Source organism: Odontesthes bonariensis, chromosome 8 (assembly GCF_027942865.1).
Source record: "Odontesthes bonariensis isolate fOdoBon6 chromosome 8, fOdoBon6.hap1, whole genome shotgun sequence".
NCBI lineage: Eukaryota > Metazoa > Chordata > Actinopteri > Atheriniformes > Atherinopsidae > Odontesthes > Odontesthes bonariensis.
In genome coordinates this window covers 11,323,288-11,348,084 of record NC_134513.1, presented here as the reverse complement: position 1 = coordinate 11,348,084, position 24,797 = coordinate 11,323,288, and the positions used below count along the sequence as shown (strand labels likewise).

At 39.4% G+C, this 24,797-nt stretch overlaps 1 protein-coding gene across 1 annotated transcript in view; it reads left to right on the top strand.

Moving 5' to 3' along the window:
- The window catches only part of cacna2d1a (calcium channel, voltage-dependent, alpha 2/delta subunit 1a), a 107,131-nt gene extending 94,375 nt beyond the window's left edge, over window positions 1–12,756 (top strand). Inside the window, exons 35-38 of the mRNA XM_075471706.1 lie at window positions 853–979; window positions 1,819–1,931; window positions 2,544–2,626; window positions 6,125–12,756. Coding sequence (XP_075327821.1) covers window positions 853–979; window positions 1,819–1,931; window positions 2,544–2,626; window positions 6,125–6,247 — 446 coding nt within the window. The 3' untranslated portion in view covers window positions 6,248–12,756. The remainder of the gene's footprint in view (window positions 1–852; window positions 980–1,818; window positions 1,932–2,543; window positions 2,627–6,124) is intronic.
- The last annotated feature ends 12,041 nt before the right edge of the window (window positions 12,757–24,797 follow it).

The following is a 24,797-nucleotide window of genomic DNA, read 5'->3' as shown; positions in this document are numbered from 1 at the left end:
AGGTACCTTCCTTTTCTTTAAACTTAAACTAAAAAGTTTCTATCCAAACCGAATAATGTTATTTTTGGAGAGAAGGAGTTTTCTTCTTGCAACCATGCCATGGCATTATTTTTCCCTGTTCTACGGATGTTGGACTTCAAATTTAAGTGCTAAGAAGTTAAGTTGGGTTTCTCTCTGACCTATTAGACTTATTGCTCCTGGATTTATCTTTGTTTGTCAACCACTGCTGCGAAGGGTCTTGCATTTCCTCCATTTGTACACAGTCTATATGACTGTGGATTGATAAAAATGCATGCTCTTTAGAAATGGTTTTGTAGTCCTGCATAGCTTAATGAGCATGAACAACTCTTTCTGACGTCTTCAGAAATGTCATGTAATGTGAAAATCTGACTTTGATATATTCCCGGTCTTTACATAAAACAGGGTGTCCACTCACACCTAATTGTCATTCCATTGACTGAAAACACCTGAATCTCATTACACCTCCAAGCTAATTGCAAATCCTAGAGGTTTACATACATTTGCCAATAACGGGTATATGAAATTGGACCAATAGCCTCAAATAAAAACCTTGCATATTCTGTTTATAAACTTAGAAGAGTTTTGTGACCATGTGATTAGGTTTCAGGGTATATTTCACTGGAAATACATAAGTTTTCTAAAATGTTCACAAAAGCTTAGCCTCTGTATTGCAGCTGGTTAGCGTTAAAAGACTAAAACAGCTTTAAATTGAGTTAGTAATGAATATTTACTTGTGTTTTTGGATGTATACATGGGCAAATGTTTGATAAGGATGATGTGTGCATGTGCTAGTAAGGATTGAGCTGAATGTGATTTTATCTCTTTGTACAGCTGAAATGGAAGAGCAAGTGTCAGTTTCAGGGAATAAGGAGCCGTGCATCACAGAACAAACTCAGTTCTTCTTTGAGACTAATGCCTCGTCTTTTGAAGGCTCAGTCGGCTGTGACAACTGCTCCAGGTAAAAGTATCCTGCAAGACACCTACAGTTGAGATTGAAAATGGCATCTTTCTAGTTAACCTGTAAGTTTCGGTGCTAATTTTGCATCAATGAGATAAAACTGAAGTCAGCAGCAATAGCACTAATAGGGGGTTGTAAAAATTCAAATGCCATGAAGGCTAAGTCGAGTCACTGTCATGCACCACTATCTCGGCATGTCCAGGTGTGTGATGTGGGCATGCGTTTGTGTGTGTGTGTGTGTGTGTGTGTGTGTGTGTGTGTGTGTGTGTGTGTGTGTGTGTGTGTGTATATGAGTTTACGTACCGTTTTTAAAGCCCCCCTCGTGTTGGCTAATGGAGTGGCTGTCCGCATGCCAAGCAGCATTCCTGCACATTAGCCTCACACACGTTTCTTTTTAACGACCCCCATTTAAAAAAAAAAAAGAAAGAAAAAAATAATACTTTGTGCACCAGCGACATGTGGGTTTCAATTAAGTTCTTGGAGGACAGTGGGGTGGCAAGGCAGCTTTGTGTCCCTTAGGAATAAAAGAAATTAAGTAGCTTGGCTTAACTGTCTGCAATGTGTTTGCAAGTTGTGGTTTTATTCATTTCTAAAATGCTTCTGAAGTTAGTCATGCATGGGAAATACGTATTGTGTGCTTAAGAAACCTTTTAGACAAAAAAGATATTAAAGCAGCACAAACCAGAATCTCTGTATCCTCTTGTCTGTTCTTTCTGGTTAAATATTCAACTTCCTGCATCTCTTGTGAGCATGTTTTAGTGAAATTCTATCTTTCCTGGACTGCAGCCCATGCGTCAACAAACCTCTCTGAAGTCTCTTGTGTGTCTGCTCTTTTCCAGGAGCTACTATGCTGAAAAACTGCCCAAGACGAACCTGGTCTTTATCATTACTGATACGAAATTCCTCTGCGCGTGTTCTGCCTCAAGCCCATTAATACAGGATGAACATCAATGTATCCTTTTACCAAAACCTTATCTGGCAGAGAATACATGCATTTCATTCAGTTAACAGATGTTACAAACATTGGAGCTTCTGACAAGATAACCATTGATGGACACTAATTATGACATGTAGCCATGAGCAGATTCTTTAAAAAATCACTAATAAGACTAAAGTCTTTATTTCCCTCATATGCATCCATAAAAAGGAGACTGACTTTCACACATTGGCTCGGAGTTCATGCTTGCCTGCACTGGGTCTCTGTCTGTGCCTGTGGAGCACATGGTTGTGTGGGATCAGTCTGTTGAATAGCACACAAACAAATCTATGATGTGACTTTCAAACACACAGGGCTGCGCTCAATTATAGATGATGCTTCTTGGAGGAAAAAGTGTTCAAAAATGACTGCCACATCGTTGAGCAATAAGCTCAAGATCCGAAAGCAGAACATTTAAATGATTATTGCTTTCTGCACTTAAACACTTGATCTGTTTTATTAGTAAGGATTCCCTTTAGATATCAAGATAATGTTTAATCAGAGTTTAGTTTTATTATTTTTGTTGCGGTTTCAACTGATGCAAAATCACTCTCAAGCTGTGTCTTTCTCCTGACTTGACTCTTGCAGCTGATGGGCCTGATCCGTGTGTTATGGCTCTCAGTCCTCGCTACAGGAAAGGGCCAGCAGTTTGTTTTGATAATAATGAACACGTAAGTCGATTACATCAGACACCTATTAGCTCTAATTGAGAATCATGTTAAAATACACATTTTTTTTCCCTGAGTAAGTAACTCTGTGTAGGATTTCCAACAACCTATATTTAAAAAAAAATAAAAATAAAAAAAAAATAAAAATTCTTAGAAATGTTATCTTTATGGATGTTGTTTTTCCATTTTATGCAAGTAACATATTTCAAAACTGTTGGAACGGGAGTAGTCAATAAACAATGGGTTTACAGGAGCTTTTCCACTGAAAACAGTTAGCCGATGCTATTGGGAACAGAACAGATGAGAGCAGTTAAGGTATACCAAGACAGTAATTCGCAGGCTGTTGAAAGACGCTGGGACTTGCCATGGAGCTGAGTGAAAGTGCAGATTCAGGTGATATTTCTCTGCGGGTATCTCTGGAGTTTACCATATTCACATTCCACACGATCACTCTGTCCGCTGTTGAGACAAGGGTATTAAAAGAGCAGCCTCTAACAGACCTGATCTATATCAACCAATGACTTTTCAACGATATTAATGAAGCTGGGCAAACATATCGAAAATGAAGACAGAAGACATGGAAATGGGTTACGTTGTTGTGAAATAAATTATAGTTCCTGTAAAACAGCGCTTGTCTCAAAAGCATTTTTATACATATGTTAATACTTCAGATGTAACATTTTGTTCTGCTTAGACGTTTTGACCTGTAAAACAAGAGGTAGCAACTGCAACATATTACAGAGCAATAAAACAGAGACCAGGATTTCACTTTAGTTTAGAAACACTTTTGGTACTGGCCAAAGGCCAAAATCCTTAAACTGCTCTCCTGATGTGAACACAATATCAGCGAGGAAATCCCACACACGGTACCTTCCCATCACTAATATATTTACATGGTGCATGTCGCTTCTTTTTCTTTTCGCTCAAAAGCTGTCTGTGCGTAGGTTTCCCATGCAAAGATAAACAGTCGGTTGTTCCTCGACTTATGAATAACTAAGCTAAACAAACAGCTTTAGGAGCAGCGCAGGATCTTTGCGTGTGAATCCTCACTGCTTGAAAAATGTGTTTGTTTTTATTCTATAGTCTTTTTCCAATGTCAGAGTTTGTCAGTCTCAGAAATGAACTCCTATGCCTGCTCTGTCTATCTCACATGCAAACAGCCACCCACATACTAACTCTTTTTGTCTCTCAAGCGAATACATCTGTATTGTACCACTATTTGTCCACTTGAGCTAATTTCTCTGCGTCTTTTTGATTTCTAACCTATTAACTGTATGGATCTTTGGCTGCATGATTTACTTTCTCTGTTTTCTCTATTTCCTGCTTTGTGATTGGCTGTTGATGGTTAGGATGAGGCCCTGTGCCGAAGGAGCGCAGGCTCCCCATTGGCTTCCTCTCTACTCATGTTACTGCTGCCACTGTTCATGTGCTGTCTCGGGTCAGTCCCATAACGCTAGCTCTCTGTCTCTCATTAACATTTTCTTATTATCTTACACTCAATCTAACTGTATTTGGCTTGTTGCTTCTATAAGTTTGTTGTCTTCACCTTATTTCCTCTTAATGTTAAATATCCTTCTTCCATTACTTCATGTCTTTTTCCTTTGTTTTCCCACACTTTTCCTCATCACCCGTCACTTTCATATTATCCCACTGTCTGACTTCACCTCCCTGTCTCTGTCTGTCTTTCATCAACATTTTCTCCATCCTACCTGACTTTGAACTTCAAGCCATGCTCTTTGTATCTTTCCCCATCGATCATTATCCCTCTCCAGCTAGAGAGGCTCTAGTGTCTCTAGTGACTACTGATGTATGCAGACACAAGCAAAAACAAATCACTCACCTCTCATTTACATCCAGATTTTCATTTGCCTCTTTTAATGTTTCTCAATGGTTTCTCTTTGCCCGAAAAAAAAAAAAAAAAGCAAGACATTATTTTTCCACATGCCAAGCATACGTAAAGCATAAGGTCAATTTTGATCATACATAATGGCTCATAGTTTTCTGCTCAAATATAAAAAAGTCATTTTGAAACTGTTTTATATTCTCTAACCGCATGTTTGATCGCTGCATAGTTCCAATTGGTCGTTTTCTAAGCCTTAGCCCTTTAGTTAATGATATCTGTGAAGCTTTAGACTTCCACAGTGCAGAAGAGAAGATTTCCCTTCATCCTTTCATGTTCGCTTATAGCCGCTTTCGGACTGTAGGAACCTTTGGCAGTTCTAATAACCTTTTAAGCCACGGGGCCGTTTTCTCCCGTGTTCGGACATACAGGAACTCGGGGCTATCTCCCTCAGTTCCTATAACTATTTAGCTCCTTCTCCGAGGTCGGGTCTTTTCATGGTTCTATAGAACGCATCTGACGGAGGTGTTTGGTGGTCGGTAGCTACGCCCCATGTCATGCTGTCACGGCTGAAATGTTTCCTCATAGGACACGGACACAACCTGCGGGTGTTTAATAAATTAAACTTACATTTTGTCTCCTTTGTCTGCGGTGCTCTGCTCTCCTTTCTTCCTTCATGAAATGAAAAAGTATCTCCTGACTCTCTCTGTGTGCTCTTCCAGCCTCGATATTAGACGCCTGATGTGATCGTCCATGATTAATATCACCATCATGCAGACCATGAACACGGTGGCCTCCTAGCTCTCCATATTAGCTTCTTTGTTGTGTTTTTCTTCTCTCCTTATTTTTACCGGGTTTTGCTTTGTTTTGTTTTGTTTTGTTGTTGAATGTGGCGCTAAACGGCTAACACGTCACGCAGACGGCTGCGCGCAGCGCATCAGTCCCGACTCATGTGCGAATGCAGACTGAAACAGTTCCGCTGGGGAAGGACAGTTCTCAGAACGAAATTCGAGTAGGACAGTTCTGATAACTGCGTTCTTAGAACGGTCTGTCCGAAAGCGGCTTATGAGAGAAATTACATACTGTGTAATCTCAAATTCAAGAAAATTGTACCATTAAAATATTTTTTGGTAGCTTCCCATCTGTGGAAACCCCTTTGCTTGTTTTTTTTTTTCCTTTAATTTCAATAGATCAACCAAAAGCACCACAGAAGTCTGACTGGCCACTGGAAATTTGAACTGGCCAGAATCACACTACAGTTTTGCAGTGACATTGATGCATTTCAAAAGTCAGATTAAGTACATTCATGTTCGTGTCAAGGAAGATGTGCATCTTTTAAAGTAGGGGTGTACCAGTTAGCTGGGCACGATGGGGGACTTTCAGTATCTTCAACTACTGCTTGCATATTGTTGGTTTTTTGTTAAGCTTGAAAATGACAACATCACCACAACCCAAACATATTTAAAAGTTTAGTATAGATTATACCAAAATCACCACAAACACAGGTTTAACTTTGGGAGAGCCAGATTGCAGTCCCTAATCTATGATTGGACAGCGACAGTTCAAGGGAAGGGTTTTGCAGACGGCCAGTTGAAAAGTATTTATTTTGTCAGTTTTGACAAACCGTAACTTCACGTCTTTTCCTCCCATCTTGGTACCAGGAGGAGGACCCTGACTGTGGTGGTGTGTCCGGCCTGAGTCCCTCTCTTTGGCTAATGGTGGGCCTTCAGGTGGTGTTGCTCTGGGTTGTGACCGACTCCAGACACCATGCCATCCCATCATGACCTAAGAACAACGTAATCCAGCCCCGTATCTCTGCTCCCTTCAGATTACTAACATGGCTACCAGCATGCAGCGCTGCCACTGAAATGACGACCTACGATACAGAAGCGCTTGTAACAAAGATAAAAAAAACCTGAGAACCCCACATTCTACCTTTTTATTTTTTTTTCTTTTGATTTGTTTACTTTCATGGGGGTTCTCTACGTGATATCACTGGGTTACAAGGGAAGAAAATAAAGGTTTGAGTCTTGAGAAAGGCCTACTTCTACAACTATCCCTCAATTCCTCAAAGGTCCCCGCCAGCTGAGATTAGAGGAATCCAGAGACTGATTTTGATTGGCGACTTTCGAACTTTATCCAGCTTGATGTCATTGGTTTCAAAGAGTTTGGACTGCCTTACATTATCAGAGGGGCTTAAATAACAATGGGAGGACTTGTTGTTTATTGAAGATTTTGAGCAGTTTATTTACCACTGCCAGACACAGTGCTGCCCTTTGCCAGAGTAGACTTTATTTGGAATCAATAGCAGTGCTTAGTTGTGCTTGGTCATTAGATATTTATTTTTTTTGATTGAAAATTTGGCGACATTTTTCTGTAAAATATGCCAAATTGTTACTTCACATGCTCTTGCCCTTCATTTGCCTCAGTGGGGTTCCTAATCATTATAATATTGTTTTTGTCTGATTTTAGATAACTCTACCCCAAACGTTCTCACACTGTGTCTCTGAAGGCATCGTCTTCTCTTCAGTCTGATGTTCTTTCATGTAGATACCCTATTTGCAGTGTGGAAATCATGGTCATTGTTCATTTTTATGCACAAAAGCCAACCCTTCTACTGCCACAGAGCACTTGTTTTAGATATATGAATTTTAACCTTGAAGCTGATTAGCCGATCAGAATTAGCTCTGAACACGAGTGCTTAATGTGTTTTGGATTTTCTGCCTTTATTTGGGATTGCTCCACTGAAAACTCTGTTGCCATAGCGCTCTTATTAGCCAATCAGTAGAAGACTAGCTGGTGTCCTACGTGCGCTCAGTGGATAAAATCTCTTGTGCCATGTGGACTATGCAAAGCAAATTAACTCTGTAGACTGTACTTTAGCTGTTACATAAAAAAAAGCCCTAATATTTAACTATTTATTGGTTTGTTTAATGAAGTGTCAGGACAGCATTTTACTGTTTTATTGCCACCGTGCAAAATTTTGAATGAGGGTTGTTGGAGAATTTTTATTTGACATTTTGGTCGAAATTTGATCTGGAAGGAAAACCTTTGTAACCATTGCTGTCACTTTTTAAATTAAATGACAACTGTTAGAGCTATTATTTGCCTTTACGGTTTGGTCTCCTCACTTAAGAACAGACTCGATGTCTGAAGTCTGTTTCCCTTTTACAGATTGTAGTGTTGATTCCAAAAACATTGGGACAAAGTTGTAATGGAGAATAGATTATTATGGTTTGCAAATCACTGAAAATTAGTTGTTGAAATGTTAGTCTATTTCAATTTCCTCTCACTAGCAATTGGATTCATTTGGGACAGAGAGGCTGAGTCTTCATGAGTAAAAATGGAGATTAGCTTGTGACTCTGTGAAAGATTGCATGGGGAAGGATTAGCATTTTTCAACTGTAAATCGCACAGAAAATGGGGGATTTGATCAAATATCCAAAGACAAGGCTAAAATGATCATTTTAAAGGACTCTCATCTTTAGGCCCTTCACTGCGTTAAAAACAGACATGCTTCTGTGATAGAAATTACAGCATTTGCTTACTTCAGAAAATCGATGTTGTGACTGGAGTTTGTCACTACAGCCACAAATCCAAGCTAAATCCCTACCCTGTAAAGAAAAAGAAATTAAAAAAACAATACCCAAAAAAGCAGCAGCCTTTTGAGGAGAACAAAGTGGAAAATCTACCAGTGTTCTGATGGATGAAAATTGAAGAAATAATATTTTTCCGGATCGTTAAGAGGGACCCTCCCGCTTGATATCAGCGCTCAGTTCAAAGGTTTACGCTCATGACGTTACAGGTGTAAGTTAGTGCACAGGACATGGGTAACTTGCACGTCTATTAAGGCAACAGAAATTTATGTGTGATGAGTCCATTTGCTTGACTGACCTGCCTGCAGTGCAGACATATCGCTCTTTAGAAGCAATTGGATGTTTATGACATGAAAAATACAACAAGTTCCCAATATGTTGAGCAGTGCATATATGAAGAATGAGAAAACCTTTCAGTTCATATTTCACAGAAATGCAGCAGGTGGTGGATGAAATTGATTGAATATAGAGTTTAAATTATTTGCATATTTTTTTACTTCTGACTTCCCTATTTAATTTTCTACATCAAAAGTCTATCTTTTCTTCATCTTCTCCTGTTAATCATGTTTCATTTGTGTGCCTTTCTCCTGCATTATATATATAAAACATATCTACTGAGGAAAGTGTGCTGATACTACTCTCGAGTGTTTTAGTGAAGTACTGTTGAATGACCTTTTTTTGTCAGAACAGAATGAAACCCAAAAAGTCAGTGTCAAAGAATGAAAACCCTCTAATGGTTTGAGATTCCCACAAGTTTTGACATGTGGGAAATGCCTTGTGTTTTATGTATTTTCATATTCAAGAGGATTTGTTGGATATAATTCAGTAAAGAAGATAATCATGTGACAGGGAGAAATCTTGGCAGTCATTATTTGAAACACAAGCTTTAAATCCTTGAGAAGAAAATGTCGTCTTTACTTAAACCAGCTGCACTTGTTGGTTTTTGCCACTGCTGTTAATGCTTAAAGTGCACTGTTTGGCATTTATTTAGGAATTTGTTGATTCCTGTGTCAAACTAATTACAAGTTTAAAAGCTTCATGTGTAGGCTCATAGGGAGATAGAGATGTGCGGGGGCAGCAACCATCATGTGACTTGTTTGGTGATAATTTAGGGATACACTCAATGGTTTTAGAGTCTGATGGTGCCTCTAAATCACTAAATATGCTTCCAATTCAAGTTACATTGCCACTTGTTGATCACTTAAATCAATGTTTAAAACATCAACACTGAGGATTTTTTTTTTGTTTCTCTAAAAGAAAGCCAGGGAGTGCATCTTTTTCAACATGTAAGTGTATGTTCTGTTAAGACTGATGGATGTTTGTGGAAAACGATATTACTGTGGGGAAGGGGAAACTACACATTCAAGCTATGTGTGTCACATTATAACTAACCTCCTCCCTCCTTGAAATTCTACTTTCAGCCAGTTGATTACATCATACCAAATAATCTCAAGTTTTATGTAGGAAGCATTCCTGCAAGCCAGATCAATGAACGCTAGCTTGTCAGGTTTCCCTCTTGGAAAAGCTCCACCACCATCAGGAAAACAGGACTACCTTCATTAGTAATTCCCAAGTGGTCTTGAGGTGCACTTTTTACTCAAGGTTTTTCTGTATCTTTAAAGAACCTTCTAACAAAAACAATGTGGTGAAACTAACAACAGTATTTATGCTCCTCATTTACTCAAGAAGTGCCATATACAGTTGGACTCTTATTCTCTTGTGGAGAAAGCAATTATCGTAATATAACATTTATGCAATGTTACTGAGGCACGACGTAATTCTCTTAAATTGTTTCCCTGTGCTGCATGGTAATGGCTGATAAATATCCAGTGTGCTCCTGCTTTTGTGTGTAATGTTGGGAAACGTACTATCCTGGGTGTTACGCATTTGTTCACATTATAATAAGGTATGAACAGCTAATACTGCCATCCTCTTGAGGAGACAGCATTTGGCTCAGCTGCAAAAAAGGGAACCTGATGAGCGCAATGTTTGAGTGCACCACTCAGTCTAATTGGTTCAAGCCATGTGTGATTAACTGTTATTTAGACACCATACCAGAGATTTAGCCTATTTACTGCAAATCATGTATACTTCACATCACTGACTATTGTTTTCAAGGTATGCTGTAGTGTTTCAGCAATCTTTACTGAAGACTAGAACTTTGGTCCCAAGAGACAACTATCAGAAGGTTACCAGCTAAACTTTCTTAAAGGGGGAAATGGTCACGAGAGGATGCATCCTATTAACTTCCTTTCTTAATCTTATTTACCAAATATTACTTTATTAACACACTAAACTGCCTCGGTGAATGTGGTAAACTTTATGCCTGCTAACATTGGCATGTTAGCCTTATCATTGTGCAACCCATAGTAAGGAAGTTTCATGAAACTTCAAATGTTATTTTACCTTGAAACTTGTGCGGCTTTGTGCACAAGCACACACTTTTAGTTAGCCAATCTTGATCCAGCAAACCTGTCCAGTGAGAGGTCATTGTTTTTCCACTTTGTTTCATCTTGGACACTCTGGCTCCAGTCAGTCCTATGTGAGACCATGGGTGCTTCTCAAAGTCTGGGAAGGAACCTTAATGGTTACGTTTCAAGGATGCCATGTCATTAAATATCACTGAAGGAAATTTCAAACGTCAAGGATCCTTTAAAGGACTTGCAGTGAAAGTCTAAGGATACTTCTCTATATCCCCATAATCCTTAAATCCCTTTAAGATGGTGCAGACAGAACATGTACTGAGAGTGGTGCAATATGCATCTACATTTTTTGTTTGTTTGTTTCCACCATATTCGTTGTCCCCTGACAAGTATGGGATTCATCAAACAACAAAGAAGTATAAACTGTCTGTACAAATGGCTGTTGGGTTGCCAGCTATCACCTACAACCTATTCATTAGCTCTCATAGGGAGTACTTTACCGTGGGAGCACCAATGTGAGATTTTCACAATTGTTAGGACTGTCGCATTATGAGTTTTCATAAACTCAAGGAGGGACTCTTTCCTCGCCTAAGAAGGACACAACTTGGAAGATCCCATCCTACCAAGGATGCATCCTTGGTCCATTTCTTTTATTCTAACTCTCTGTTTGATTAGCTTAAAGCACCAAAAACCCTTGGATAGTGTTAGGAAAAGAACATGACTTGCTCTACAGCCGTTCAAATGTTCTTTGTGTTTTGAGCTGGGCTCTGGAGAGAAACACAGATATGACACATGTCCATGATTTCTAGAAATGGCACCATTGGTCTTTTGTGAAGTGGCTGTGTTGTGAGCATGTTATATGCTGACATTAGCAGATAGCTCAACCTCTATCTCATATACTGTCTTTACATCAGGGCTGTATAGACACAGGCATGGTTGTTGTCAGTTATGCCTTGTTGCCTTTTTAGAAATAGCCTGAATTTTAATTTAACATCATTATAATGAAAAGCGGGCTTGACCTTTCACAGAGAAGTCTGTTGCAGCTTTCTTTACTCTTATGTAGTTGCCCCTCTGTTAGCAACTGTCGTAAAGGATCCCAACTCTGAGACCAGCAACTTGTTGGATGGAAGTTGGTTCTGATTTATTGATGGTAGAAATGAAAAAAGAAAAACGTTTTCAAATCAGGTAATGGCACCAGCTCTCTTGGATTCTCTTGGAAAGGGCTGTTAGAGCAGCTAATGTGGTTTTGGATACTGATCTTATCCCTGCTTTCCAGGAATCTCCTTATTTATTTATGTTTGTCTTCAGTTTGATAATAACAGACCTTTGAGACTTCTTTGGTTGAATTTCATCATCAAATATTATTTAGAGCAAGAGTAATGTTCCAGGCAACCATCGACTTGTGTTTAAACAACCTTATCACAAAGATTAAGTTGGATTTTATCCTTACTTTGGTGCGAGATACACAGCCTGAGAAAATTTCCTTATTTGATATTATATTCCACAGAAAGAAATAGAAACCATTTACTACCTGGATGAGAAATAAAAGTTAATTAAATTATTAAAGGAATGGGAAACTATCAGTAGTGGTAGTAGTTTAGTAGTATTGAAGTATACATGAGCAGTAGCTGGTAAGCTAAAATAGCTGGCATGGTCATTCATGTCATTTTTAGCAGAGAAACACATACATATGAAACAATTGAAAAGGAATCAAACCAAATGCTGAGAAAACACGAGCGTAATGCTTCTCAAGATGTCTCATTCTTCTCTTAAGTGCTAAAATCAGATGCTGTCACCTCAGGAATAATAAAGACTCGATGTGATATGAAGTGTTTCTGATTCTGTTGGTGCTCTCTGTATGGGTCATGTGGGTTGGTCTTTTTTCTTTCTGGAATCTTGAGAATTGCTCAGTGTGCGTTTTTGAGTTTGATTCTTTGTTTTCATGCTGGAAGATGATTGGCTTACTCAAACCAATCAGTCTCTGTCTTTGGTTTTGCGGCAGGCTCTTGGTGGAGGCATCCAGCGAGTCAAACTTCGTCAGACTCAGCTTTGGGAGTCTTAAGGGGCTTCTCTGCAAGGCCCTCGATTGTGCTTTAACTGTAGAACCAGATTCTTAAGAATCAGTCATGTTAAAAATCATGTAATTGAATAGTTGTAATAAACAGAAAAAAAGAGCAATGTTTATAAACCTGGGAAGAAGAGGGTGTTTATTCATTTCAAATAAGGTATATTCATAATAAAACTTTAAGATTACTATGTTGCTTTGCATTAAGAGTTCTGGCCAATGTCCTTTTCTTGCAAAATATCTGTGTTTTTTCCACTGTAGATCTAAATTTTGTTACTTTGCCAATGTGCATTCCCCATCCAAATATGTGTGAGAATGAGAAGGAAGCACTCCCAGTGTCGAGCAGACATCAGAACCCTGACGCGCAGCCAAAGTCAACAAGGTCCGGGAAAAGAAATGCAGGATTCGCAGGTCCAGTCACATCTCTCGATAACACTGAATTTGGCTCGAGAGCACATCCATTAACCCGTAATGTGTCTTTGGTCATAAATTTACAGTAATTCCCGTTTTCCCGTTTCCATGTTGATCAAATAGTAAGTGACTTTCTCGTTAGCGCAGTCCACTTCACACTTGAACCTGAAACCAGCTGTGCTCAAGTCCATGGTCTTACAGAGCTACTATTCGTCATTGCCCCCTGAAGACAAACTACAGGCTCATTTTACTCTTTATTATGGACGTTAAAACTAACCATAGTTCTGCATGGTGCTCATGAAGAAAACCTGAAATCCTTTAGTTGCTTTGGGACATTTTGAATGGGACCTTTTACAATGTCTTCATTTTAAATGAAAAGGGGGCTTTATTGTTGGTAGCACAGCTGCCGAACGACTGCACAGAGACCAGTAATAGAAAATCATAGATTATAAAGACCTTGTGATAGAATTTGATTACAGTGTCAACCAAACTGCAAGTACAATTTGAAAGTCCAAAGTCTATGAAAAAAATTCATACAAATTCAAAAACAATACAAAGAAATGTCCTGTCTTAAGTGAGATCTGTTCTGGCATATTTTTCAACATTTGTAATATCTACCTTTCATGCATTTGGTTTCCTTCAGTGAATATTATATAAAAGATTTATCACCTTGTCTGAAATTATGTTTTCCTGGTGACAGAATCCTGTCTTTCTTGGACTCCACTTTTTTTTCCCCTGACACTCTCCCTCTCCAAAAGTGTTATTCCTTGTCTGCCACGGATGAGTTATGATGTCAACAGCACACGATGGATTTCCTGCCAGCGGCTCTGGATTTCGCGTCTGGCAACAAGACGACCCCGCTGGTTTACACTGAGAGGTCACTTCTGTTGTGTTTTTGATTGTTATCCTAAGTCTGACGACTTGTGTCTTTCCGTATCTAGCCTGAAGTCCCACAAGTAAACAGCCTCTAGAGTAAATATAAAAAGTTTATTTTGTAACTAATTACATTTCTAAGTATTAACATTCCTCTTATTACACCAGAAGATTTGTTTGTACAAAATGGGCTTTCCAGTGGCTGTACAGATGGTGCCACAGGTCATTTGTGCACCACGGTAAACTTTTAAGTCCTTCATAAAATGGGATCCTAAATGCTTGACAGTGAATGGTCACATACTGTAACTCACCTCCTAATTTATATGCATGCCCTGCGCTCCGAACCCCCTGATTTTTCCTGTTCTCATCTAACGCTTACTCCTGCATTCTTTGCTGCATAGATGAAGAAGATATGGTTTCTGCATTCTCTTTTCCTTCTCAGTAGAAGCAATCTTAAAGTAAGGCTGGTTTCAAATTACAGAAAAATACAATGTTCCCCAAACAGAACCTATTTCATGCCTGCAGACAATCCCAGCTGACCACTACTGAGAAAGTTTTGCTTTTGCACAGATGCTGCCGACAAAGTAGGCACATGCTTCATGGGGAGAAAGACCAACTTTGTGGGTTGGATTTAGAGGAAGCCACATTTTAAGCCTCAGCTGACAACAAAGAGCAAGGATAAGACCACCAAGGCATTGTTGAGGTTTTTGTTTTATTTCCACGTCTCCTCATTTCAGCTCCTTTGTGTCATTTTAAAGGTTTGACATTGGGCTCAGGAGAGGCATCTGCAACCAAGCTGAGCCCAAATGAAGTTCATCCCCTTTCATTAAAATTTCTGACACCTCATGAAATCATTTGTTTGGCAAGGGCTCAAAACCCAATCACAAGTGCTGCCACAAATACCCTGAGATACTTAAGGCACTAGGGCAGCTTGTTTAAAGGAAGCTGAGATTGATATGTTTTGCAAAACTCGTTCTTCCCCAAAGAATATTTCTTTTTTTTTCTTTCTCCTCTGTGCCTCTGTTATTCAGAAGGTCTTTACCCTCAGGGAGGGTCAGCACTCAACTGCATCCAGCTCTGTACATTCTTAGATTTTTCTTTTTTTTTAGATATTAGATTATGATGATGGAGATTACAGTTAAAGTATGGCTTCCTTTCATCATGCCTAAGAAGCTCCTGGTAGCCTGTACTTTCAAAAAAACGTATCTGAACAAGGAAATCCCTTTGATTACATGGCAGTTTATGGAAAACACTAACACAATATCCGCCTTATTTATCAGTTTTGATTTATCTTCACAAATGACTACCACATGGACTAGCATGAAGATTTCTAGCCCATCATTTAACAACATACGGTCAGGTTCTGTGTGCTATACTTTCCTTGAAGCACACAGAACTAAATGGGTTTTTTTTCCTGCACATCTCAACATTTATTTTGTGTATTTTGTGTGTGATGGGCATTATAAAAAATAATGCCCATCAGTAGGCTATGAAACAAATCTGATCATATGCAGGATACAATGGGCCTCCGGTCCATGCAATGACACCGAGCCAACTGGACTTGCTTTATTGAGAGGAATAGTGACTAAGCAAACAACTGTCTGATGCAAAAGTAACACGGTGTGTGCATGCACGCGCGGATGTGTATAAACCTCAAAGAAACTGCAGTGACATTTTTTAGGTTTAAATTGTTTTACATGGAAAATAGTCTCTCTTCTGTAGCCCTGTTTTGACCGCCCTACCAGAATTTCTTCCTGATGCTACAAACTCAGAGTTCTCTAACTGCTGTCTGTTGCAGGCAAAACACCAACTGCTCAGAGGAAAGAAAAAAAATAAATCCATACATATCCATTGAACATCTACTCCAATCTTATCTTTGCTTAACAGCGAGCTGCCCAGGTTGCTGTTGTGGCGGTCCAAAATGTAATCTATATACCTTACCATTTAGTCTCTCATCCTGCCTGTAACACTCCAAGATATCCGGCTACATTGGTTGCTCCTTACAGGAGATCCACCATGAGCTGCAAGGCCGTCGTCTAATGCAGTTTTAAAACAGGTTGTGCTCACTTAATTTTTGAACTCATCATGTTGGTTTACCAGCTACTGGACTTTTAAATGAAAAGACTTGCAAACAGCACAAGGGTACAATCCTGGTGGATGAAAAAGCTTTGTGGAAAAAGTACCGTTCCACATAACTGGCTTTAAAAAAAGTCAAAGCCTCATTCTCATATTTCCAAAACAGCTTGAATTCCAAATATCCTCCACCTGCTCTCTGAATCTGTATGACTTCGGATCCCTGTTGAGAGGTCTGCTTCTTTGTGGCTCATCTGCTGGTCATTAATTTACTCACTTAGTTGTAATTGCTGCAGTCTGGTAGCATTGGCTTTTCATGTTACTTTCATGTTTTTTGGCCACAGCGAAAGTGAAGCTCAAGTGGAGGCCCCAGCTACATCAGGAAAACAGCACGCAGTGACCAGTATCAGAGGTTTGATGTGGTTTTTGAATCACCAGCATCACCCAGGGCTTTGTATCAGCTGTCCTTGACAGGAAATATGAGTGGTCCTTATCTCAGGGGAGAGGAGAGCAGCGCAGGAGAGAAAACAGAGGAGCACTTTCGAAGATTTGCAGACAGGCTGGAAGTGAAAAAGAAACAACCTGTCAAGACGTTGCATATAAATGATGGTGCTCCAAACAGGAGAAAAAAAATATTCACCTATTCATATGGACGGAAGGAAAATGTTCATGCTTTCTTGGCCACTACAGATGTTTCTCACTGATTCAGCCATGTGTTTTGGAAACATGGGTGGGTTATAGCATCATAAGATCGAAATCGCTAAAATCACTAATTAGATTTCCCTCTCCTGTGTTGGTATGAAGGCAGAATTAACCCAAATTAAACCAAAACTTTCCATATTTCTAGATCACAAGACAAGAAAGTGAAAAAATGTGTTTATGTAATTTGGGTGAACCGTTCTGAGGAGGAAATGGTCGTTTTGTCTTTGATAAGTAATTTGCCAACAAAGCAATGATTCAGCATGAATCAGTCATGCATCTCCCCCCGACAGGCTGATTGCCTTTCTGACTGATAAACTAAACTAACAAATTCATCCTAAGAGTCACCAACGACGACTCACTTTGCTTGATAAGCAGTAGTGACGGCTTTTAGCAGGTGTACACAGGCAGACTCATGTCAGATAGATCGGATCCAAGTCAATTACATAACGCAGACAAGCAGTCACGGCAGACATTTTTGCTCATGTAGAGTGTGAGTTATTTACTCTGCTGCAAGCCCCAGGTGTCTGATCAGGGTAGCAAGTCAGCATTTGGACCGTGTAATAACACAGTGTGATTAAGCACAGAGGTCTGGCACAAATAGAGAGTTGACTCTCTTAAAGATCTGCTTACACGCCAAGTCTACAATCTACTGTGGCTGGATAAGCCTACAGCTGCATCTTACAACTGAAGCTGCATGCAGATGCTGGCATTTCTACAAGCCAACACACTTACAGTAGATACAGTGACAACAGATAAACTAATAAATCCTCACACCTGTACATACTTGTGTATGCAAACACTAATGTACTTGCCCAAGTAAAAGAGGCTCCCTAGACTAATTTACAACATCAAAGGACCGACATGTGGTGAACCTTCTGTGTGGCACTCGGATAATTACATGCTGAGAAGTGCAAATATGTGTTAAATAATGCCTAATTTATGAGGTCCCTGAGAGCTAGATAGAAGGTTAACATCAGTTGCAATGCCATGGAATCCGGATGATTTGCACCTTCTGGAAAAAAAACTCAAGTTGTGACCCTCTTTTACCAATTTGAAAGTTGTGCTCAGATAACCAGCTGCTCTATGGAGCTTAGTTTGTGAGGTTCTCTTCATTATATGAAGATTTGTAATTATCCTCTCACTAACTTTTCTGCCCTAATTATTGTTTTTTATTTTTTATAAAAAAGATATAAATAACTAGAACATTCTAAACTAATTATTCTCCTGTTATATAGAGAGTAAAGAATGGCAATCCATGCTCAAACATAAATAAATAAATAAATAAATAAATAAATATTTAAATTATTCTTTGATAAATGTTAAAAGATCTTCCCAAGTTTGGTTTGGATTTCTAGACACAAATTAATTGTCTCTGTCGGTACAACAAATACTTCAAGTTGTAATTATAAGCTAGTTGTTACAACAACAAAAAAAAGATAAAGTGGCATGCAAACGTTTGGGCACCTCTCATTAGCATAATGACTGACAAAAATTTGGACCTTATTTCTTAAAGGAATCAAGTTGAAGATGAGATGTTTATTTAAAGAATACTTTATGCATGATTTCCATTTTTATTTCCATTATATTTCACTTTTTCATCATACAAATAGACAAAGTGTTTAACCTTTTGGAAAGTAAGGTGGCTTGTAAACATTTTTTAATGTTTTTTTTTTTAATTATTTATTGTTCGCAGCATTTTCATCCACTTATCCTGCTTATCATGCAGCTTTTTTAAGGGTGAAGACGCAGAAATGGTTTTCTTCAGATCAACCTCTTCAGTGACGGTTATATTTGTTCTGGGATGAATGCACAGTAGGACAAGCCACCATCATTCCAGAGTCTACTAGAATGTTATGAAAGGCCTTTGTAGTGCTACAACAGTCTAGGAAATATTTACTTGGTCCTCCAGACCTCAACTTGACTCATAGTTGATAATTTTTATTGCATTTAGTGACCTGAAAATGCATTGCTCACTTTCTTTGTTGACATTAATTATTTTCAGTATTTTAGGCCAGGGTTTAAGTAATCAGAGCGTTTGTTAATTCAGAAAATGTGCATCACCTGGCTCCTTCTAACAATAACTGTGAACAAGCTATAATCTCAACAGTTTTATTGATATAAACTCAAATTTATCGGGGTGCCCAAACTTGGTGTCCCTCGATTGTGCTTTAATTGTTGAATGGGATTCTTAAGAATCAGTCAGGTAAAAAAAATTAAGTACATAAAGAATAGTTCAATTGTTCAACAAAATACAGTATAAGACACTACTCTTGCTTAGCATGTGTAAAGATTCAAAGTTCATCATTAACAGTGACTTTTGCAGATAATTGCATTGTCTACTCAGTTAACGGTTCAAAATTGAAATAAGGAGTGCCCAAATTTTTGCACTCCACTGTAAAGATAAGTCTGCTAATGTTGAACTTTTCCTTTAAATAGAAGAAACGTATATGATACCACGAAGGATACATTGATGTAACCATGAATGTATGCGCAAGTTTGTAACAGTTGCTCAGTGTGTGTCACAGACGTGTGTCTTGGGGGGGGTGTGTTGAAGGGAGGTCAAGCCTTGGTCTGGGTAATTTGCCACAGATGAAACCCGACTCCATTCCAGGGGACCAGTGCAAGTAAACGTTTCAAAGCTGCAGGAAATCTATTAGCACCTGGCGGGACTCCCCACACGTCCTATTCTGTCCTCTCTTTCCCCCTCCCTCCATCCCTCCATCCCCATCCCACCCTAGTTAATAAAGCCACACAAGACCACCGCACTCCTGCTGTGCCACTAAAGGCAGGAGATTAGTGAGTGTATGTGTGCACACGTGTGTCTGTCTGTGGCGTGTGGCGAGGTGTGCGTTTATGCCTGTAGTACGTGCACCTCAGATTGTGTATGCAGAAAGTGCATGTAATGTATCTGGACCTATCCTTTCTAAACACGTGGAGCCAGTTAGCCGTGAATGAGGTGCCAGACAAGCATGTAGCAGCTGCCACGCTAGAAACAATAGCTCATGATCCAGTCACAGTAGGCCACAGTCACTGCAGGGAGATAGCTGACTCCAGGTCAGATTATATGTGTTTCTTCAATTGCTGAGATAATATTTGTGCTCAGGTCATGTGAACTGTGGTCAGTTTGTCACTTATTTCTTTAATGTTTAAGCATTTTTCATATCAATGAATTCTTCTGAGTCTTCTGTCATGTGTTTACTTTTTTTATGTTCTCTATTTTAACTATTCGTTTTGCATGTGAAGCTCTCGCCTAATCAAACACAGGAGCTTGGACGCTATTACCTTACTGCTGAAGTGTGTGCCTGTCCACGTGAAAGGAGACCAGTAACCTGACTATATTAGATGCTCTATATTTTAAAGAGGTAAATCTGCCACATATATAGGTGTAAACTGTAGTGTGCCTTCCTATAATGGAGAGCTTTACAGACACAAGTGCTTACAAACACAAGGTTCCTGCGCAGCGCTGCATTCCCTTTGCATTTGTGCTTTGTACGGCTTTGCTGACGCACATGTACATGTGTATTGTTCAAAATATGTTGGACATCCTGTACTTGTGGTCTACCCCTCTTTGTATTTGTGCTGTTGTTCTTCCTTTCACTTTGCTAAGCTAAGTAAAACTGGGTAAACAGAGTGAAACTGTAAGTGCTGAAAATAATTAAAATCGTCCACTGCCGCTATTCTCTGTTTCTAAATCCACCTTTTTTGTTCTTTGTAGTTTTTCGAGCTTCTTCCCCTTCACAGTGAACAACACCCTCGTTGCCCCTCTTGGGTTCAATTCAGCTTTCAACCATTCTCTGCAGCTTCCATGTTCGCTGCGTTCGCTTAATCCTTCACTTTGCATGTAGTCAGAGCTACAGATAAGTGACTTTGATAGTCAGTCAACCTGAAATTGTCTGTCCTATGCAAATAAGTCATTCATGCTTGATTCACAACTGTAAAAGAAGCATTTCATAAGTTCAAGGACTTCATAGCAAAAAAATACAGCTTTTGTAACTCGTACAATGTCAGGATTGCTAAATGCCAATGGCTTAAAAGCATTGACTATGAAATAGATTACCATAACCTTTTATGTCAGAAATGAATGCAGAAACCCCCTTAATCCTGTTCTCCAATGACCAGCTGAGGGTGACTCTTGCAGTTGCAAAAAACACATTTGTATTGACAACTATGTGAACATTGTTCTTTTCTTACCTCTCTTCATTTCTGGCCTCAGTAAATATTTTCAGCAAACATTGATAGCATGATGCCCATTTAAAAAAAAAAAAAAAAAATCCTAGTCCCAATTAGACTAAATCATCTATAAATCGGAGTGCATTACGATAGGAGTATGTTGAAATGTTCTGATGTCCAATGTCAAAACATAATGGCATGGCTTCAAACAAACCAATATGTGACGACACCATGGCCACATCAGTCATACATCTGTCATACAGTCTATACTTAAAATCCATTTCCTCAACTGAAATTGAGGCGCTATAAAAATTCTTTGTGGCTTCAGGTACAAATAACCGTTTTGTCAGATGAGTGCCTCAAGAAACTTAATTATACCGAGGTTTGCATACCTTAAGATAAATAATTTGAGGTGAAGTTCATGCTTGGTTATTCAGTTTATATCATTTAATTCCCGAGCAGACGATCTGGGAAATTAGAGATCATCCAACAGATAATACTGTTTTGGCTTGACATTGAGTCCAGTGGTTGGAGTTTTGCTTTCAAAGCTGTTGTTATTAAGTGGGATCTGCGTCAGTCTCTCCTGTGTAGTTTGTCTTTGTTTTTTGACTGCCTGGATAAAGAAAACCCTGGCAGGAAACACTGAGCTGTCAAAGTTCATCAATCGCCACAGTTTCAAAACCAGACAAACCCAAATAGCCAAAATCCTGAATTAGAACATTGGTTTACTTAGGCTTAGACAGTATTTAAGCATAATTAAGTCTACATCATTCTCTACATGCAGTGAAAAATCTGATTACCTAAATCAACTGTGTCTGTTAAGTGTTTGGGCAGTTCTGAGCACGCTCACCGATTCACCGGCTAGCTTGTGTTCAGAGTCCAACCTAATTGGATTTATGTGCGGGAATGTTTTCCAAAGCCACACTTGTGAAATACCTCCACATCTGCTGCCCATTAGCAGTGGACATAACACACAACAGAGAGAGGAAAGCCCCCAACGCCTTGATTCATTGGACTACGGCTCTACTTTTATTGCAGCGGAGGAAAAGGCCTTACTGCAGCGTAACAACACAGAGAACGCTGCCTTATCTGTCTTCTTCCTCCCCTGCTATCTATTTCATTTGTTTTTCTTTGATCATTTAATCCCTCAATTCACATGTTATCTCTTTGTCCAACCTCTTACTCCCTATGCTAAAAACTGTCAGTCTTTCTACAGCTGTTGTCTTTTCCCCTACAGTGCAGACATATCGTCTTTGGAGGTTTGCTCTCTTTCTTTCATCTATTTCCTTTCAGTCTTAAGTATTCTCTTGTTGAATTTTTCCTCCCTAAATTCATCCAACAGGTCTTACTTTCCATCTGCTAACTCAGCCCAACTTCCCCACTCTCTGTGCTCTCGTGCCCAGTGATTGGACAGTCATTTATCTATGTCAGTATGACTTCCATCTCAAAACCTTTCCCTGTGTCACTCCCCAAGGCAAAGACGTCCTCCTGTTTCATCCCTCTGTAGGCATGAAGAGAAACTAGCAAGGGGGTCTGACAACCCCTTGACCCCTCATCTGTCATCTGCAAGGGGAAAAGCACCCTCTTAATTGGGGGAAAGCGTTGAGGGGTTGGGGGGCTGGTATAGAGGTTGTTATTCTAGTGTTGGAGGGGTCAGAGGTGAAAAGGGGGAGATCACACCGGTGATTAGGCTCCTTCATGTGCAGGAATGGAGGGCAGCAAGGACATAGGGAGTGTTTGCTGGGCAGCTGGGGTGTAAAGCAATTAAAAGGAAATGGGTAAAGTTTTGCATTTAGGATGATCGCTGCTGTTAATGGTACTGCCAAGGGTCAACGCGTGTATACCCGCAGGCTGGTAAGCTGAGTTTATCGTAAAATCTTTAACAGTCTGGAAAAAAAATGGACCTGTTGGTATAAACACAGAAGCCTTGGTGGTCAGAATAGCCTGAAAGGAATGGAACTCAAAATATTTGGCACACCAAGTATGTACGCTCTCGAGGGATACACTGTGATTTCATGCATTGATTTTTTTTTTTAAATGTGATTTTAACCCTTGAACTACAGTCTCCAAACCGCTCATATTGTCAGTCATCAGAAGCTCAAATCCAGCTGGATAAGTACATCAGCTTAAAATCACATGTGTTGGCAAAGTATGTTTCCCTCTATCCACCTGATGATGAACACAACACATCTCTTTGGGTCTCCCTCCTCCGCCTCCTCACTTCCCCTGTCCACACCTTTTTACATGGCTCACTAGCCATGAAATAGATGTGTGGGTGTGAAGAGAGAGAGCAGCAGTGAGTAAAAAAGCTGAAACTGAAAATTACAGTTGAGGTGAGTACAGTTCTGAGCAATATTCTTTAGTTGAAAAAATTATTCTACATTGTATGACCTAAGCATAACTGCAATAGTGTTTCCTCTTTTTCCCTTTATCAACAAGCAATATCAAATTCCATTGAATACTTAGAGAAGCTGTATTGAAAAAACAGGCCCCAAGGTAGAAGCTCAAGACAACAAAGTGAATGAATCTGTGATTTCAGTTAAAAAATAGCGTTTCAGTGCTTTCCAGTTTGCCAAATTGCAAGATTAAAAAATGTTGCCTTATTCCAGACAAATCTTACTCTAAGGTCTGGAAACTGACAATAACATGTGGTCCTGCTCAGTTTTGGTCATATTTGCTCTGTCTACCAGACATGCAGGTCATATAAAATGAGACATTTTGCCACATATCAGAGCTGCAGTGGTTGTTCTCTTGGAGCTACATTTACAGTCTACCCCTAGAAGATGTACAGGGTGGACAAGTGTCTCAGACTTGCTGTACGGTTATCAGTGGATATCAGAGTTTCTGCAACAGTTCAGACAGTGTGAAAGACTCAGACAAAACTGCCAGATTAAACTGTCCCAAAGAAAAAGAAAAGAACCCTGACAAAATTTGGGAGCATATTCTTTTGTAAAATGTGACCAAGGTTAATTTGTTCAGCTCAGAAAGGGTCCAGGTTGTTGTGTGCTACAAAAAATGAATGCACAGTCCTTACAGTTAAGCACAGAGGTGGGACTATGATGATATGGGGCTGACTGTGTTCAAATGATGTTGCAGAGTTGAAATTTTACAAATGGCACAATGAATTTCTGTATTTTGACCAAAAATACAGTCTGAGCAGATGAATGGCAATCTGCAGAAGCGTAGCAGAAGGAGAAAGTTGCTCCATGGAAACCACCCAGAGCACACAGCCAAAATCATACAACAGCTTCTAAAGGAGAAAAATGTGAAATTGATGACCTGGCCAAGGTTGACACATGATTTAAATCTAACAGAAAAAGGATAGATAGAGCAATACATCCCCTGCAGCCAAGAGCAGCTGAATCCACTCTTAATAATTTAGTCCAACATTGATATCTTCTGTGCAAAGGAAGATAGTCTGTCATCAAAAACATACAAAGGAAATCTACAATTTTTAGTATGAAAGGTGCCCTTAATTGCATACCTAGTATTTCATTTTATATTTGGTCAAATTCCCCACTGTTCAACATAATGAAATCACTGTAATTAGATAAAGACTTTGAATGATTTCTGCATTAAAGTTAGATGGGCGGAAGCGTTCTCACTTCAGATGTATACTGGGAATGGCGCATGTTAAAAGAGCCACTGAGTGTGGAATTATTGTGTTATTCGTGGTGACATTAACACAGTTTTTATTTACAACTTCTAATCTCAATCTCTAATGTCAATTTAAAGAGTATTTGGGTTTGCATGTATTAGTGTGTGGCAAGCGGAATAAACTAGACTGTTCCAACTCAGCAACACTGCCAAACAAGGGTGGACACTTCCAAGCTACTTGCTGCATTTTATGTTCTTAACTTGACAAGATCCAAGCAACAATTCTGATCTGGAACATCTTAATAATGCCCCAGATACACATAAGGAAGATGTCAATCACAGATTAGCTCAAAGTAAGATTCAGTTGCTTTCCGACCATATTGTTCCCACGTTGCATAGAGCGAGGGATGCGTTTATGTGCGAT